Here is a 20,057-nt window from a genome sequence, read left to right as displayed (position 1 = left end):
GGACGAAGATCGATCCGCGACCTCTTTTCTGGCGTCGTGCACCCGAGTATGGGAGCGGAGCAAGGATTGCTGTTGATGGTGTAGGGAGTCACCACCTAGATCAAGGTCTAGGACCCACAAATAGTGCCCGTTCTTCAGAGAAGGGCGCTAAATTAACTCCAATGACTCAATGTATGGTCTGCTCCAGATCTCTGAGTAAGTGTCAAGTTACGGGCTGGGAAGGTGTTAGGCACCCAGTAACCGCCCCGCCGACGGCCGGTATTCCTAGACCAAACTCTATTGTATACTGTTGTGTTATACGTATTATGCACCTAATTAAACTATTTTTTTTTGTGTTTCTGATTGTCTTTGTTGAGATTTATGGACCTAATTAGGCTAATTAAAATTAATGTTTTAATCCTAATTACTACACCTAAGTTAGGTGATTATGTATATTATACGCCCTAATTAATCTAGTTGATTTACCTGAGTTAGAAAACCTAACTCTATGGTAAAAAACATGGTCAATTGTGAAAAATTATTAAGATCCTAGGGCAATGGTACTATCATGGATAAGTTTGATAAACAAAATGGCTTAAGGATCAAAATGACCCAAATTACGAAAATACCCCTAGAGGGCAAAATGCATGAAAAGCTCATGAAAAAGAAAAAACATGCTTAGGACATGCTTATGAAAGTTAAAACACGCAAATGAAGTGATAGAAACCTTTCCAGGACCCTAAACATGATTTGATTGCAAAATGGCCAAAATACCCCTAAGGGCAAAATGGTAAAAATGCTAGAACAAGAACTTTTAAGTCATTTCAGGCATTTGATATGTCATTAAACATCCTGAAATTACTAAACATGTCAAGTAAGACTACAGGATGGCACAATGGGATTGCATTTGGTAAATTACCAAAATGCCCCGAGGGCAAGAATGACTTTTTGTGCATGGTTATGACTCATGGTGGGCATGTATGCATATGAAAACATCCTAAAGCATTCTAAAACAGCATGTCATGCATAAAAACATTTTTTCTTATTTTTCCAGGATTTTTCATTATAATTAGAAAAATGACATTTATATCCCTAAATGGGGTGGGGAACACATATAAAAACGATCACACATGCATGATAGTGGATAATGATTCCATAAAATCAAGCATGATGAAATATGCATCCCATAATTTTTTGTGAATTTTTATGCATTTATACTATTTTTATATTATTAAAATGCTGAAAAAGAAGGGAAAACAACGAAAAATACAAAATCCCCATCACAGATCCGAATTGGATCAAAACAGAGCCCATTCCCACTAATCAAAATATGATCTTTAACATGGTCATAATAATTTTGTCCAAATACCCACCCACATGTTCAGATTTTACATAATCCAAAATCCTTCACAGGGGCAAAAATGTCACAAAAACCATGATTTGGAGCTCACCAAAATTAATGAATATCAAACACAGTGGAAAACATCATCCCTGATAATTTCAGAATTTTATCACTCTTTTGATATTTTTAACATTTTTATAACTAAAAAATGACCTCTTTTAGTAAAGAAAATCAAAGAAAATATATGTAAATAAATAAAAATATATAAAAATACTCCTGAAGGGTGGAAGGGCCTGGGCTCAGCTTGGGTAACCTTATTTAGCCGCAAAGCGTCACCGGAAACCTCCAAAAGCCGCTCCAAGTGTGGTTGCTCCAAATGGCAAAACTTGTGATGAAGGGGTATTTACGAAGTTTTATTTGAATAAAAGAGTATAATCTGGATATGATCAGACTATGAATTGAAAGAGGAGATTGTGAAATGCATGAAGATAATTTTCTCTGAATTTTTCTCCGAACTTAAACCTTCCAAAACACAACCTACTTATAGGCAAAAATGTGTTCGACAAAATGACTGAATGAACCCTGGACATTTAATACAGGTTGACAAAAAAGGGGGTTGGGGCTGGCAAGCTTGACCTGCGCGCACAGCGTGCCTGCAGGTTGCGGCCAGGTGCATGGCCATGGGCTGTGCACCTGGGCCTTAGGCTTTGTAGCCTCTGTCGACAGGGCCAGCCAGGTTGGGTCAGGACGGGTCGGGTTAACCGGTCTGATTCGGTTCAGTCAACTTTTTTTTTTTGTTATTTTATATTCCATTCTAAAGGGTCCACATTCAAACACCAATATCTTTTGATCCGAATGGCCGATTTTGAGGCGCCACATATCAACGCGAACCTCTTGACATGTACCTTACATTCGTACGGATGATGGGATCAGATTTCACCGCAAAAGTGGCACAGATACCGAACAAAATACAAAAATGGTTTTTTCATACCGATCAAGGTCCAAATGATACCAGAATTACACAAAATTTTACGTGTAAGCACAACATGGCCAAATCAGATCATCTAAATAATTTCGGGTCCATCGGGTGGCTCGGATACCAATAACCAGGTTAGGGGCAAAATGGTCATTTTTATAAAAGTTATCCGATTTAGCCGAAACTTTACGTCAACGCTTAATATGACCAAATGAGATCATCCAAAGTGTTTCGGACTAAATCGAGTGGTCCAGATACTGAGAAACGTGCCAGGGGCAAAACGGTCATTTTCACAAAAGTTACCCGATTTGATCGAAACTTTACGTGAAAGCTTAATATGATCAAATGAGGTCATCGAAAGTGTTTCGGACTAAATCAGGTGGTCCAGATAAGGAGTACCGTGCCAGGGGCAAAACGGTTATTTTTATAAAATGTGCCAAATTTATGTGAAACTTTACTTGTGGGCTTAAAATGGTTAAATAAGGCTATTCTAGGGGTTTAGGCTCTACTTGGGACAGTTTGGTTACAAAAAGTGGGGGTAGGGGTAATTTGGTAATTTTTGCCATTCAGTCACCACACGAGTCAGTTGATCTTTGATCATCATCGCCGAGTCATACTTCCAAGGTGCCAAAATTCAGCGTCTGCATAGAGCTCTTTCTAACTAGAAGTACTGATAGGATATTATGCAAAGATTAAGGTTACACTAGTTGAGAGCTTAACCACGGAACATAAATTAATGGTAATAGAATTGTATTTTAAAACGTTGAATCGTAAGAAATGTGAGATTATTTGCCATATTTTAAGATGGTGAAACTTAAAAAGGAGAAAACTGAGACATTTACTCATATATTAGTATTGCAAAGAAAGTGGGACTCCCTTCAATGACTACATTAAAATGATATGGAATAAGACAACTACTTATATTAAGAATGTTCCTAGAAAGAATTTAGACGAATCTAAAGGAAAGGGACATTCATCTAAGGGAACTTGATAGTGGGATGATGACGTTCAAGCAACTGTTAAGATTAAGAAATCTAGTTTATACCTTAGCAAAGGACTAAGAATGATAAGAATTTAAAAAAGTATAAATTTGGTAGAGATGAAGCTGAGAAGATAGTAGGAAAAGCAAAAATTAAGAAATACGAGGGTTTATATAACAATTTAATCACAAAGAATAGGGGAAAAACTATTTCTACAATTACTAAGACTCTATTTGGCATTATTTATATTTCTATTACTCTAACGTATTTTAGTTTTTGCAAGTGTTTGGTATGATTTATGACCCTTATTTCTAATTAATATAAATCTAAATAAATTGAAATTCATACACAACTATAAGGAGATGTTTGTGATTTATGACAATAAATGATGGGAAAAAAAGAACGATGCTTGGACGCGTGGCCACTGCACTACCAAATGGGCCAATGGTAGCATGCGCATGAGCACCAACTTGCAACGATGGATTATCTTTTCTCGCGCCCATGTGAGAGGGCATAGAGGGCACCCCCAGGTACCATTCTTTCTCTCATAAATTATTTATTTGTATTTGTGTTGTAAACCTTCAATGAACATTTATACCAACAACTCAAATTGAGGGCATTATTGACATTTAAACCATTTTTAAAACAAACCCATTTTCATCTTCTTGGGATCAATTGTTAGGATCGTGGCGACCCAAGAGGGGGTGAATTGGGTTAAAATAAAAAAAAAATTCAAATGGATATTGCAAAACACTCAAAACCTAAATATGATTACCCAAGGAGATGTTGTGGGAAGAGGGTATGCAAAACGATCTTAGCAGAGAAAAGTAAAAAAACAATGAGGCACACACAAGATTTATAGTGGTTCGACAACTTGCTTACGTCCACTCCCAAGTGTTATCACTCACGCTCGACTTTTCCACCATTAACTCAACCTCTTGCAATACTTTTATCGGGCTCAATCATAACCCATGTATGTGTGTGTGTGCGCAAATCAGATCCAAACCAAGTGGTTTTTCCAAGGTTTATCACTTGAAACTCAACAATAACTATCAATTTGACAAACAAGGAGAAACACAAAGCTCACAAGCCACATTAATATAACCAAAGAAACACAAGAAAAACCTCTATGAAGGTAGATATACAAATGAAAAAGCTAAAGAGCGATTCTCACAAGTTTTGGGAACACTAAGCTCTTCTAAAGATATTCCAAATACTATCTACCTAGGGATCCAGATCTTCTATGGCCTTGGCTATAGCAGCCATCTTTTTGCCCTTCATCCTGTGTTTGACACCTGTAAAGTGAATATTTCAACGGTTAGATTTTGAAATTTAATAACTTTGAGTTAACAACGGTTGAATGGAAGCTGACCCAAGATGGACCGGTTGGGTTTACCAAATCGATCTGGGCTCCAACCGTTTGACCATTTAAACAAAACAAAAACCCATCGTCTCGTTTTCAAATCTGAAAACCCTCCTTCCCCAGCGGCCCTTTCGAACCCTAACCCCGACATTCTTCTAATCACCAACAGAGAAGAAGGTGTGCCCAGGCTTCTCCCAATTCTCACCCCCCACCTTAGTGGCTGCTATGCTTGGCCACCACAGCCCTATAGAGTGCATTGTTGCATCTCGAGGGCAGAATTTCCACCTTTAATGGGGGTGGGACGGTCATTTCGTCGTCAACTATGTCTGACGTGGCCCATGTGTGGCTGTGTATCCCAAGAAAATGTTTTTTTTTTTTTTGGTAAACCCGAGAACTTTTTCTCCAATAATATTTATTCGCCACTTAAAATGTATAGTAAAATAAATACTTTAAATTCCAATATAAAAATCCTTCGACCTCTTCCTTGTCATCAGTCTGACATCTTTCTTCCCGCTGAGAAGCAAACGGAGGAGACGAGCTTCCTCACATTCGCCTCTCTGCAAACAGGTACGTTCTCTCTCTCTCTCTCTCTCTTATCTGATGCGTTTCGGTGGGCGAAACCCTTGGCATCGACCGGAGAAGCCCCCACTCACATTATCCTCTCTGCAGCAGGGTACGAAGGAGACGAGATACCTCTTTCTCTCTGGCTGTGGTATGCATGCATCTCTATGTGTTTGTGTATGTGTATGTGTGTGTTTCGGTTTCTGCTAATGTTCCTGGAGTGGGTTTGATAGAAAGTTATAATTGTTCACTGCTAAGTTGTCATGATTTTAAAGATATCAGTTCGGGGAATGATCTAGGGATCTTAAGGTGAGGATTTGGTCGATTATGAATGTGCGAGTTGGAAATCTGCCTAAAATTATATTTATTCTCCACAATTTTTCATTCAGTCTCTCACGCACTGCATCAGCATCGGCTGAAACGGAATTGCTGATTCCTTGTTCTCCTTCTTCCTTCGAGCCCGTTAATCTTTCCGAAATCCTAACGATTCACAGATTCCCACTTCTATACTTCACTCGTCCATTATGTCTTCATTTGAAAAGTTAAATATGTTAAAAGATAGAAGGAGGTGAAAATTTCATTAAATAAGTTACAGAATAAAGAAAAATCTGCGGGAGATTTTTTAATGAAATTCTGTATTCCGAGATTTTTGAAATATCCAAAAGTTCATAGTACGAAACAGAAATCTCACGATTTTTTTGGAATTTGAAATGGTTATCATTAAGGGCATTCTTGGCACAACTTGTTGCTTCGGCTTCTCAGCTTCTCAAAATGTCTCTTCACTAGCACCGAAAGATATTAGTGTAGCTTGTGATTCGGGGTTGTGAAGCTGCAACCTCTCGGAACCTACTCTAGGGCTAGGACCTTTTAGGAGACCTAATAGCTGGCTCTATGTAAGAGTTTACAGAGGATTTTACCCACTATTTTGAAGAAAAATGAAGAGAGAGAGTATCCCTTGGCCATGACCCTTAGAAGTAACTAAAAGGAAAGAAATCCTTTAGGATGCATTAATGAAGATACATTGTTGATAGGAGAATTATAATATTGGAATCTGTCACATGGACTTGTGTGTGGTTTTTAGAATCTAATACCCATAATCTTTGGACTCACAGTGGACCTAATCCAATGAATTCTAGACTCCTACGTAGTACAGTTGTTACAAAGGTTTTCTCTTTGACATGGTTATGCACTTATGCCTCCTGCCACTCTAACTGATGCGACTTGGACAGACTTATGATACTGCTTTCTCTTCTCACACCTCTCTCAGTTTTTAGATAGATCTATATTTGAGCTGCTGCTAGCCAAATGTGTACTGATAATTATCTTTGTAATTTCATGGCATGAATGCCCAAGAAGAACAGTTGTTTCTCAGTGATTATCTTGCTTCTTTTGGCCATTTATTATACCATTTTGAAATACAGAAGTAGGCAAATGGAAGGGATGGAGAAATGGATGAATCAACTGCAACAATGGCTATATCAAGTGGAGCACTGGCTTGATCAGACTCCAGCTTCACAGTTGTATGTTGCTATTGGTGTTCTATTTCTAACATCTGTTATTCTCTTGTTATGTAAGTATCTGCTGTCACATAACTTCGTATACTTGAACACTTACTTCATGCTTATAGCAAAAGAAAGGGCAGTAGGGAACAGAAAGGGGAAAAATAAGCTATTGTGCTGTAAAGGAAAATCTACTTGTTAGAGAGGAGGGTTGTAAAAAGAGATGAAGAATAGCTTCCCCCACACCCCCCCCCCCCCAAAAAAAAAAAAAAAAAAAGAATGAAAAAACGAAAAAAGGAGAGAGAGAGAGAGAGATGATGGATCAGTTCATAGAAGTTCCTTTGTAACTTTTATCAGAAGCTGAGTTCTTTCCATGCGTCGATTCGTTCTTCTGTTAGAATCTTTTTTGTCTTTTGATAATATTGATTTTATAGTTTGTAATCCTCTTCCTGAATTGGACGCTTCTAGTTTATATTTACAGTTAAGAATGATAACAGGTGAAAATTTTGTAGTTCTTGAGGTTTTATTGGGTATTTCTGCAAGTTGATACAGTTGTTTTTTTATGCTTTATTTTGCATGGCATGGTTTAAACCAAGGTTGTTAAAGTGGTTAGTTGATGCCTACATGTTTGGGTCCTCAAAGCAAACTGTTGACTTGTCCATCAAAAAAAAAAATCATGTAGTTTTTTATAAAGAATATCACGGATCTGATATTGTACTGCCAGAAAAAAGACCATAAAAAGTCAATTTAATGTGTAATATAAAACATCAACACTACCTCAGAAGTGGAACGTGATATTAGTGCGTGCTGAAATGCCACAAGATAAAATGAACAAGAGTGACCCTGTTTTTATTGTTGAATGCCAAATGTAACACAAAGTATAAAGGTATTACTTTAAACAGAAGAGAAAAGTCAAAGGCCGAATGGTAAACCCCGTAAAAGTTGTCAGCTAGTTGTAGACTTGTAGCTATATGACTGACTGGGTCAGTTATTTCATCCTCCAAAACATATTGGAGGTTGCCTCAGTGATGCTTTGATAGCAGTTATGCTAACAAAATAACTATTTCACAGTTGATTAGAGTATGGTGAAGTTTTTGAAAAAAAAAAAAAAAACTATGTCTGTGAGCCTATAGGGCCTTGACTCAAAGTTTTGTGGATGTCAAATGAACGGTAACAAATATGTAATGTAGTCCTAGATAGGTAGGAGACCTACTAGGAGCCAAACAACATGATCAAATAACAAAAGGGGTTGCTGGTTCGAATGGACAGCACTAGGATTTAGGTCAATTCCTAGGGTTAGGGTAGGATAATGGGAATATAGTTTATACGATTAAACTAGGCAGGTTTTGGGGAGTTTAGAAAGTTAGATTTGGTTAGGTTTAGATGAGCATGCAAAATTCCAGAATTTTAGGGTTACGGTTTCGGGTTTTAGAAATTAGGTCAAATTTAGGGTTTTAACTTTTAAGTGGGATGTAAGGGCTGGGCTTGGGATCGAGTTTTCTAAACATGAAGGGGAAGGTTCGATCCAAATATGGGCTGGTTCTGATGGTTAAATCAGGCTGTGGGGATTTCAGGGTTTTTAGGGCTGTAATGGAGGTGAGGGGATTTAGGGTTCTGAAAGACAAATAGGGGGCAGCAGCTTGGGTCTAGTGTAGGGGGTGTTAAGGAGAGGCTGTGATTTGAATTTGAAGTAATTCTAATGGTTAAATATGGTTGGGCAGCAAGATCTAGGGTTTAATGGAGTTAGGGTTTATGGGATTCAAACCAAAAATAAAGGGGATCGATTGGGGGAAAGGATTAGAGGGTTAGCAGAAGAAATTGGGTGTCAAACTTACTGGAGATTCCACTGGCAGCAGCTTGAACAGATGTGAAGGATAGAACCACCTTCGAATTGAAGAAGATCCTCCCAGCCGTCACGGCGTAAGGAGTCAACCGGATTCCACCAGTCCCTTTCCACCTTGATAGAACCACAAGGATGCACACTCATAAGGAGCAACACTCAACAGAGCAGGGGGGCAGCAATGGCAGCAAACAAAAGCTTTTCATTAATCAAATTCGTATTCAATGTTTGCCCCCCTTACAACATTATATAAAAGACTCAAAAATAGACTCCTACTCTAAAAAGGAAAGGCCTAACTCAATCCTTAACCTATTAGGTAACTTAAACTGACTAGGAAACTAAAATACTAAAGGAAATAGACTCAAAACATGGCTGGACTTATAGAGTCCTAATCCAGCCCAACTTACATCATATGACCACTTAACCAAGTCACATGATCACTTAAATTGAACCAATTGGATGCAACCAATTTGAATTGGTTCAATTAAAAAAACATAAAAATAAACTAAGTATTGGGCTAATCCCGTATGCAACCTATATACCACTAGTTTAGGCTCATTAAAGTGGCCTATTACATAGAAAACCCTTGGGATCAAAGGCCCAACCTATATATATATATATATATATATATATATCTCAACCCTAGACTTATTCCTAATAAAAGAAGCCCAGTTTGGTGATAATTCTGCATCAATATGGCTCCTATTACTACAAATATGGAAACAAAGGCATACAAATCATAGTTGTCATGGCGTCGCCATGGCGCTGGGGAAAGGCACATATCGAGGTACGCCATGGTGAATGTAAAAATATCGTCCGATATGACGTCCATGGCGTCGCCATGGACGCCATACCACGATATATGGGCATGTCGGTCGATATTTGTACATTTGAATGTATAAAAGTTAAGACTTAAATTTTTTAAAAAAAAACCATTTAATAGCTTAGATGCTTTTTCTTTAATGTCTATTGGAGGTGTAACTTGACAATATACACCTGCAATAGACATTAACATAAAAAAATTAGAAACATCAAACATATTACCCTAATTACCCTAATTGGGGGGGAAATAGAAATCGCAAAGCCAAAATAGTTCGAGACGAGAGTCGAGAGGAGAGACAGAGGAACAGTTCGTGAGAAGAGGTCGAGATTCCGGCAAGGCTTCCTGCAATTCTCGGCGAGATAGGTCTTCACGCCTTCGAAGTTCGAAGTTGCAAACACCTCCGGCAACCTCCAGGACTCCAGGTAAGTAATTTTTTATTATTTTTTTTAAAATTTTGGTTCTTCTTCCTCCTCCCAGTCCTCCGGCAACTCGATCTTTCAGTTCAGGTCTTCAGTTCTTCTCCTCCCAGGCAGTCCTCTTCTTCTTCTTCAGTTCTTCTCCTAATCTTCTCCCAGCCTCCGGTAATGATTAGTGATTACAGCCAGCACTATTAGTATCGTTTTTTTTTTAATTTTTTCTTCTTGCCTTGCACAGCCACACATACGCAGTTACACACAGAGACAGGGAGAGAGTCGAGAGACAGAAGGGGGGGGATTTATTTCAGTTAGTACTTAGTAGTCCTCTCGGTTTTGTTTTTTTCCTCTTTTCTTCTTCGCAACTGCTTGTACAGTGACTACAGTCACAGGGAGATATTTGAGAGACAGAGGGGGAGGGATTTATTCCAGTTACAGCCATAGTACTCTCTGTTTTTTTTTTTTCTTTTTTCTTCTTCTTGCCCTGCACACAGCCACACACAACAGCAGCACATATTCAACTCCATTAGTCCATAATTTCAGTTTTTTTTTTCTCCCTTCAACTTAATGTTATAGCAGAAAAACCAGTACTTTGATATTTTCATACTTTCATATACACTAATGGATATTACACTTTCATGAATTAAACCATAGTATATTAGTAGTACACTTTCATGTTGATTTTTGATTGTATAGGACATATATTATAGCATACTAAATGACATTAAAAATAGAGAAAATAAAAAATAAAACATGGTCGACATGCTCGCCATGGCAACGCCATGGCGGGCGACATGTCGATATATCGACGTGACACCCCTCCACCGACTTGGATCGCCGTGACGCCGTGACAACTATGATTCAAATATTCTCAATACTCTTACCAAAATGTATTCTTAACACTACTTGTCAAGGGAAAAAAATCTCAACTCCTTACACTAGTAAATAAAAAGCTTGAAAACAAATGAAACTTTTGAATTTTTTGTGATATTTAGAAAGGCCCGTAAGATTCTTATAGGCTTATAATTATATGCTTATGTCTTATATTGCTCTACATTTATTTGCATTCACTTCCTTATAGGCTTATAACTATATACTTATGTCTTATATCGTTCTACATTTATTTGCATTCACTTTCTTTTATACCTCCCTTGGTGATGGATTAATTTTGTGCAGAGAACATTCTTATAAACACTACATTTTTAATAATAGGACTTAAAATCCATTTCTTCTCTCTGGCTAAATAGAGCTGTAGATATTGGAGCATCTGTATGAACTGTGAAGAAAGACAAAATAGCTATGTACATATACGCAGAAATACAGAGAAGGGCTAAAACAAATCCACTTTTCTGTACTTTTTAGTAGTCCTTGGTTTCTTTATTCAGGGCACAGGGCCAGGTAGCCATCAAAGACAAAAGGAAAACTAATCTCTTGTGCAGCATTTCTTCATCTTCAATGGCAAGTGAATGCCCTTCACTAGATTCTTCCTAACCTTCCTTCCTGACTTTGCTAACCTTGCCGTTGATGCAGTTAGGCATAGGGATAATTAGAGATTTATGTAATTTGTTTTTTATTTGTCTTTATCTTTTAGACTCGTTAATAGCAAGTAGGAGATAGAGTCTTAGTTGCATTCAAACTTGTTTTCAGTTCTAGAGTCCAGTTAGGAGTCTTTTCTTATCCTCTTTGAATACAAGCATGTAATTAACGCAATATAGATTCTGAAGTTTTTCTCACGGTTGTGAGTCCCTCTTACCCCAAGTTCAGTTCTTGTTTCCTTTCAGGTGTTCTTATCTTCTTCTTCTGTTTATTCTTTCCTTCAGTTCTTTTATCTACCCTCTTCTGTGTTGTTCCTTCGTTTCCTGTTCTTGTTCTGTTCTAACGATATTGGCAGTCCCAAAGTATGGAGCTGATTTCACTCATACTGTGACCTTCCAACTTGATATTTCATGGGGTGTCGACAAACCCTTAGGCAACTCAGACTGCCAAATTTGAGAGTGAAATTCCACCTGGTTTGTGAGATTTAAGCAAAACTTTGAGTCTGGTTTTTTCTCTGCTGCCAGACCTAATTTGCAGAGATTTTCTCGGCTTTAAACCTTGATCTCCAGGTCTATTATTGGATGGATTCACGAGGGATATGAGTGGAGGTTACTTGCTCAAAATAGTTTCAGTTCAATTGGTGATCATACGAAGGATCTCTCTCACTCGATTCCAGTTCTGGTCTATCGCAGGACCTGCATATCGTGAGGAAGAAGAGGACTTTTTCTTTTTATTTGCTACTAAAGATAAATTTCCTTTTATTTGCAAGTAAGCCCTCATTCTTTAAGTTGAATTTCATAATTCCATTCTCTCTTCTGAAATTCCAGGAAAGCCCCTCCTCTCCAAATTTTATTCACCATTAATTCCTTGAATTTGTTATTTTTCCCAATAGGTTTCCAAAACTTTCATTTATTTACAGAATTGCCACTAAGTTCTTAAATTCAAGTTATCTATTTTTCTTGTGGGCCCATAGCAATCCAATTTGAGGGTTTTGGAACCCGGGATTGCATCAGCAACCCAACATTCCAAGCTGCTTATTCAAATTCGGCAACTCAGAATCAATCACCAACTAAATCAGTAACTAAATTTTAAATTTGAGTGGAAGATAGCAGAAGGCAGATTCTTTGGATGTTGGCAAATGGACATGAGAAGGACAGACACCTCTTTTCTGTTTTTCTTTTCTGTCCAAGGCTCTTTCGGAGCGGAATGAATTCTGCTAGTGTGGATGGAATTTTGGTTGTAGTTTTCCAGATATGTACTATTAGTGATTATATGGTTACAATCTCATTAGTGGATATGTAATTGATGTTTACTAATGAATGCGAGAATCATCTAGTTCGGTGACATTAACTTTTTGATGGTTTAAGTACCTAAAATAAAAACTTTTGATGCTTTTGCAAGTTTCTTCAATTTTATTTCATGAGGAATGTAGGGATGTAATGCTCAGTTGATGCTGCACCTCTGCCACCCTTCAAATGTACAAAAGTATTTATTTGGTGACTAGGAATGGTTTCTCTTTCTCAAGTGTTGAGATGTGTTACCCGATATTATAAGGGTATTTTTGGTATTTTATTTATGCTTTATTTATGTACTTTTGAACAAGGGTAGACTTGTAATTTAGGCTGTGACACTGTTCATGTGAACAGTATCGTGAACAGTGTTTCCCTTTGTAATCTCTTTTATTATTATTATTATAAATAGAGAGCTTGACTGATCTCATTGATCATTCAAGCCATTCACGAAATTCCTATTTTGTTAACATAGCATTAGAGCCAAATACACTCTGATCTAGGTTTTCAAAACCCACCTCCCTCCCTTCGATTTTTTTCTCCTTCCCTCTATCGAGCTTCTTCCCTTCTTCTTTCTTCCTTTCTTTTGGTTCTTCTTCTCCCATCAGGGCAACACTATTGAGGTGGTCGTAATGATCTAGCTGCTGCGCCAACCTACCTCCTTTTTGAATCGAGTGGAGCTGAAGAATTGTTTGCGATTTGAAGATTCGTATTTTTTTTTGGAGATCAGGCCTCTACATCTGTTTTGGCTGCATCTTCTATTGTGGGATCTATATTTGATATTGTTGTCAGCCCGTATTCACTTCATCAGATTGGTTGAAGACCCTAGTCCCTTATCGATCTCTCTTCTCAGGGTTTTTTTCAAAACCCTGACATTAATCGATCTTGGGGTTGGGCTGCTGGTTCCTGCTGCATCTGATTGGCACTCTTGCTGCCTTCATTCGACATCATTCCCAGCCTACATATCTGAGATTTTTTGCTCTAATACAACCCTCTTCTATTAGGGGTCGATTCCAGAATTTTTTTTGGATATTTTTTGGCTGTTTGCTGCTTCATTGAAGATTGGTTACCTGCTGCAATGATTGGTTCAGATTCTTCTTCGGCCTCTTCTGGCATTGATGGCCAGCCCCGGACTGATTTTCTTCCCCTTGCTGCCCCAATCAAACTTGATGGCTCTAACTACCTGAAGTGGTCTCGGTCTACCTATTTGACAGTAGCTGGCCGTGCTGGCCATCTACTTGGGACAACAACTAAACCAGCGGAAGAGGGTTCTCAGCTCAACAAGTGGTTATCTAATGATGCGATGGTGATGTCCTACTTGATCCATTCTATGCAAGGGGATATCTCAGACAGTTTTCTTCTACTGGACACAGCCCATACTATCTGGAATGGTGCCAAAGAGACTTATGGTCGCATTGGGAATGATGCACAGGTCTATGAGATTAGAAAGAAGGCTAATGCTACTACCTAACAGGAGCTCTCTGTCTCCAAATACTATGCTGCCCTCAAGAACATGTGGCAACAATTGGATCATTACTCCGACTATCAGCCTGCTACTGCTACTGATCTGGCTGCCTATTGCAAACACGTTGACAAAATACGTGTCTATGATATTTTGGCTGGACTAAATATGGAGTTTGATCCTATTCGGGTGTAAGTACTTGGGCAGTCCCCTTTTCCATCCCTAGAGCAGGCCTTTGCCTTGGTTCATAATGAGGAATCTTGTCGGGCTACTATGCTGCATTCCTCTACTGTTAATCAATCCGCCTTGCAAGTTGCTTCCAGTACTCCTTCTCTTACCATTACTGATGGTGGTACTGCTGTCCCTAAAGGTCTTGTCAAGTGTGAACACTGCAACAGGCTCTATCATACCAAGGCTTAATGCTGGAAGCTCCATGGGAAGCCTGCTGATTTTGAGGAAAAGAAAGGCCGTGGGAAGTTTAAGCCCAAGGCTCATATGGCTGGTTCTCCTACTATTGCTGCTGCTGCCCCTTCATCTGACGTTGGGCTGACTCAGGATGAGCTCCTAGCTCTCCGTCGCATGCTACAGGCCTCTTCGCTGCCTCCACTACGGCATCTGCACCTGCTGCCCCTCCTGGTTCTAATTTTGCCTTAGCTACTCCAGTCAGTAGTCTGTGTGCATCGGCTGTATCCAGTCCTTGGATTATAGATTCCGGTGCCACTGACCACATGACTGGCTCCTCCCATGTATTTCATCTTTATTCTCCATCTTCTAGCAAAGATAGTGTTGGAGTAGCTAATGGTTCCCTTTCTCTTATTAATGGGAAGGGTTCCATACGCTGCTCACCTACCCTTTCATTAAAATCTATTTTGCATGTTCCGTCCTTTTCTACCAACCTTTTCTCTCTTAGTAGTCTAACTAGAGATCTGAATTGCAAACTGACTTTTTTCCCTTCTCATTGTGTCATACCGGATCTGGAGACGGGGTGCATGATTGGGGGTGGTAAGATGTAGGGTGGTCTCTACTTACTTGACCCGGGTCAGCCTTCTACTTTGTATTCGGCTTCCTCTACAGCTCATCATTTACAGTCTACCTCGTCCCCTGACCTTCATCTCTAGCATTGTCGACTTGGTCATCCATCCCTTAGTACTCTGTCTCTTTTGTTTCCGCACTTGATTAAGCATTGTAATCGGAATGGGTTTTTATGTGAGGCTTGTGTTTTGGCCAAACAGACTCGTTCCAGTTATTCTTCATTAAATAAAAGAAGTAAGTCTCCTTTTGCTTTGGTTCATTCTGATGTGTGGGGCCCTGCCCGTTGTACTTCCCTTTCTGGTTATCGATGGTTTGTCTCCTTTATTGATTGTTATACTCGTGCCACTTGGGTGTACATGATGAGCCATAAAAGTGAGGTCTTCCCGCTGTTTTCAGTTATTTCATCGTATGGTTCAGACCCAATTCAATGCCACCTTGCGCATTTTACGCAGTGATAATTGCAGAGAGTACATGGAGGGTCAGTTCCAACTTTATTTGGCTGCACATGGTATTGTCCATCAGACCAGTTGTGTTGACACACTTGCCCAGAATGGGGTTACTGAAAGGAAAAATAGACATCTCCTTGAGGTAGCCCGGGCCATTATGTTTGCACGGCAGGTTCCTTCTCACTACTGGGGTGATGCCATTCTTACCGCTGCTTATCTCATCAATCGTGTGCCTACCCATGTCCTTGATGGTCGTTCCCCCATTGATCTCCTCTAGGGTTCCTCCTCCTTTGTGGTTCCCCCCAAAGTTTTTGGTTGTGTTTGCAATGTCCGCAATCATCATCCTCATGGGAAATTTGATCCACGGAGCATTCAGTGTATTTTTCTGGGCTGTTCTGCGACTCAGAAAGGATACAAGTGTTACCATCCACCTTCTTGTCGTACTTTTGTCTCCATGGATATTGTCTTCCATGAGTCCTTGTCATATTATTCCCAGACACCTCTTTAGGGGGAGTAGGATCAGGGTTTTGAAGATGTGTCTGCTATTCTTCCGGCTTCTATTCAGGGGGAGCCCTCTGTAACTTCAGCTCCTACAGTGGCTCCTATTCAGGGGGAGCGTAGACTAGTCAGTCAAATCCCTGTTGATAAGGTATATACCCGGGAGCGCACTAGAAAAGTTGAGACTACCACCACCACCATACCACCTCCTCAATCGTCTGCACTTGATCCAGATCCAGACCTTGCTACATCATCTGGTAAGGATCCTTCCCTTGACTTACCTATCGCTGTTCGTAAAGGCGTTAGGTCATGCACCCAATACCCCATCTCCAATGTTGTTTCCTATGATGCTTTATCTCCTTCCTATCGTGCATTTGTTTCTTCTCTTTCTTTTGTTTCTATTCCTCAAAAATGGCAAGAGGCGATTACAGATCCAAAGTGGAAAGCAGCCATCAAGGATTTAAGTATCGGTATCGGGTATCGTATCGGTCGGGCGATTTTAAGAGACGTATCGTATCGTATCGGAGATACGTATCGATCGGTGCAGAAACGCATGAAAATGATCAAAATACATATGGAAATACACTTTTGGACAATAAAAACAATATAAACAAGCAATTTGTGTCATATATCATGCATATATACTAAGAATTGTGAATAATCAATAACCAGACAAGTGCGGCACATTGAAATTGTTATAAAAGATTAAAAGATGAAATTTCTTACATGTAAAGTCACTCAATTGCCATGAAGAATTTCGGGCTGGATCAAAGTCATGTCTGTAAGGGTCGTCAACAATAGGAGTGACTATTGTGATAGATTTTAGGGTAAATATATAATCTTCTTGGAATGTGATAGATCTATACATAATATAGTACATATATTATATACATTAGCATTTGTTTTAAATTTTAGAAGAAAATTAAAAAAAAAAATCATTTTAAAGAAGCAATTTTCGGTTTTGGGTAAAAAATGCAAAGAAACATGGATTTTGAACTCAAATCTTTGTAAATGTATACAAAGAATGCAATACTAAGTTAGTTTAACATATTCCCTTTGAATCATAGCAAAAAAAATACCAAAAATCAAAGATTTAAACAAAAGAATCAAGTTTTTTTCAAAAAACCTACCTTGCCCTTCAAGAACACCTTTTGATTTCGAATGTGGGCTGCTAGATGCAGCAAATGATGAGATTTCACCTCCTTTAGGATTGTTTTTGGCAAAGGAATCAAAGCCCTCAACAAATCTTTGGCAAAAACCAAGTTTAAAGATGTTTTTTTTATGGTTTTTCAAAGCTGGAACTGTTTTTTTTCGGCCAGCCTGCTCCTGCTCGAGTTTTCTGTTTTGAGAAGACTTGGGCCCATGTGGTTTTTAAGTTGCCGATACGTATCGAGACGTCTCGGTATGTATCGGTCGATACATATCGATACATACCGAGACGTCTCGATATGTATCGTTATTTCAAAAATAATAAAATAATGGTTTAAATCATGTCTGCTCAGATCGATACGAATCGTCGATCGTATCTATCGATATGTATCGGTCGATACATACCAATACATTCGAGACATTTACATTTAAAAAAAAAAAGATACGTCTCGACCTGTCTCGTCTCGGCCATGACCGATACCGAGACGTATCGGCCGAGACGATACGATACGCTCCGATACTTAATTCCTTGGCAGCCATGATGGAAGAAATGACGGCCGTACTTAAAAATGAGACATGGGAGCTAGTTGTTCTTCCTTCGGGTAAGAAACCAGTCGGGTGCAAATGGATATTTGTTGTCAAGCAGAAGCCAGATGGAACAGTGGATAGATATAAAGCCAGACTTGTGGCCAGAGGCTTCACTCAGACTTATGGGATCGACTACCAAGAGACATTTGTCCCTCTTGCGAAGTTGAACACTGTCTGGGTCTTACTGTCTTGTGCTGTCAACTTTGGCTGGGACCTACAGCAGTTGGATGTAAAAAATGCATTTCTTCATGGGGAGTTGGAAGAGGAGGTTTATATGGATGTTCCTCCGGGTTTTTCCTCTGACAAGACCCATGGGAAAGTTTGTAGGCTCAAAAGGGCACTCTATGGGTTGAAGCAATCTCCACGGGCATGGTTTGGTAGGTTTCATAAAGCCATGGTCTCCTGTGGATACAAACAGAATAATGTTGATCACACTGTTCATCAAGCGAAAGGGAGAAAAGGTCACTCTTCTCATAGTTTATGTTGATGACATAGTTGTGACTGGTAATGATACAGATGAAGTTTCTCACCTAAAGGCTTTCTTGGGACGGGAATTTGACATAAAAGATCTAGGACAGCTAAGATATTTTCTTGAGATTGAAGTTGCCTGTTCTCCAAAAGACATGTTTCTCTCCCAGAGAAAGTATATTCTAGATTTACTATCAGAGACTGGTTTGCTTGGTTTTCATCCTTGTGACACTCCCTTGGAAGATACTACCCGTCTGCAAGAGAAGGATGGTGAACCTGTTGATAAGGGCAGTTATCAACGATTGGTGGGCAAGCTGATTTATCTCTCCCACACCAGACCAGATATTGCCATTGTTGTGAGTCTTGTGAGCCAGTTCATGCATGATTCTTATTCCACTCACATGGCTGCTGTTCTTCGTATTCTCCATTACTTGAAGTCAGCTCCAGGAAAGGGGATCCTTTTGTCTCCTCATGACCATCTTCGCATTGAGGCTTACACAGATACTGACTGGGGTGGTAACCCTGATAGGAAATCTACCTCTGGCTATTGTACTTTTGTTGGAGGAAATCTGGTCACATGGCGGAGTAAAAAGCAAAATGTTGTGGCAAGATCTAGTGCTGAAACTGAATTCCGTGCTATGGCCCAGGGCATATGTGAGTTACTGTGGCTTCAGAGTTTACTCCTTGATATCTGTGGTTCTGTTCATCTTCCAATGATGTTGTACTGTGACAACAAAGCAGCAATTAGCATTGCCCACAATCTAGTGCAGCATGACCGTACCAAACATGTGGAGATTGACAGACACTTCATCAAGGAGAAGTTAGAGAGTGGGCAGATTTGTATCCCTTTTGTGATGTCTGGAGATCAACTGGCTGATGTCTTCACCAAAGGGTTGAGTGGGAAGTTGTTTTATCCTAGTCTAGTCAAGTTGGGCATGTGTGATATCTATGCCCCAACTTGAGGGGGAGTGTTGAGATGTCTTACCCGATATTATAAGGGTATTTTTGGTATTTTATTTATGCTTTATTTATGCACTTTTGAACAAGGGTAGAATTGTAATTTAGGCCGTGACACTGTTCACGCGGACAGTGTCGTGAACAGTGTTTCCCTTTGTTATCTTTTTTATTATTATTATTATAAATAGAGAGCTTGAGTGATCTCATTGATCATTCAAGCCATTCACGAAATTCCTGTTTTGTTAACATCAAGTAATGGTAACAATGTGAGCTGGTGGTCATTGGGTCATCACTTTTTTCTTCAGCAATGTTGCACATGTCTTGCTGCTGCAAAATATGTTTTGGACAATATGCAATTGCCGACATGGCAGTAGAAAGTTGTAAATAGTTGAATAGTCAACTTTGGCATCTTTTCTTCTTAAAGCTGAAACCAATGGTAAAATTTTAATACATGCCACATGGTGGGTCATAAGCCATCTTGGTTCGTAACTTGAAACTTAACCTGTAATGCCCCAAGAATACGGCCTAGTACTGGCCTGCCAGGGAAATCGTTGAGGTGTCCCCACCAAGATATGGCTTATTACCAGGGGTCTTGGGAAATCGGTGAGGGAGTGCAAACTTAGTCCCACATCGGTTGGGGAGGGAGATTTTGAGCTATTGATAAAGAGTAGCCTCGTCTACTTGGTATGACGCGTTTTGAAGCCTTGAGGTCCATTGGGCCAGAGAGGATAATATCATGCCAATAGAGGGATTGGGTCATTACAGTGGTATCAGAGCAAACTCCTGACACCTATGGGGGGGCCATAGCAGGGACACTGTGCCCGTAAGGGGGGGGAGAATGTAACGCCCCAAGAAT

At 39.4% G+C, this 20,057-nt stretch overlaps 2 protein-coding genes across 4 annotated transcripts in view; both read left to right on the top strand.

Moving 5' to 3' along the window:
- Positions 1-5,221: 5,221 nt before the first annotated feature.
- The window catches only part of LOC122657687 (signal recognition particle receptor subunit beta-like), a 24,044-nt gene continuing 9,208 nt past the window's right edge, over positions 5,222-20,057 (top strand). Inside the window, exons 1-2 of one of the 2 annotated variants that reach the window (XM_043852475.1) lie at positions 5,222-5,352; positions 6,623-6,771. In XM_043852475.1, coding sequence (XP_043708410.1) covers positions 6,633-6,771 — 139 coding nt within the window. In that variant the 5' untranslated portion in view covers positions 5,222-5,352; positions 6,623-6,632. The remainder of the gene's footprint in view (positions 5,353-6,622; positions 6,772-20,057) is intronic. The other variant, XM_043852474.1, reaches the window with a different exon arrangement.
- LOC122657686 (eukaryotic translation initiation factor 2 subunit beta-like) overlaps positions 15,219-20,057 on the top strand; it is a 23,629-nt gene continuing 18,790 nt past the window's right edge. Inside the window, exon 1 of one of the 2 annotated variants that reach the window (XM_043852472.1) lies at positions 15,219-15,225. The gene's annotated coding sequence lies outside the window, so the exon portion shown is untranslated. Of the gene's footprint in view, positions 15,226-19,873; positions 19,879-20,057 lie in introns of those variants that run through there. The other variant, XM_043852473.1, reaches the window with a different exon arrangement.

This window comes from Telopea speciosissima, chromosome 4, assembly GCF_018873765.1.
Source record: "Telopea speciosissima isolate NSW1024214 ecotype Mountain lineage chromosome 4, Tspe_v1, whole genome shotgun sequence".
NCBI lineage: Eukaryota > Viridiplantae > Streptophyta > Magnoliopsida > Proteales > Proteaceae > Telopea > Telopea speciosissima.
Note: the sequence above shows the minus strand (reverse complement) of the source record. Positions and strands in the feature narration are given on the sequence as shown.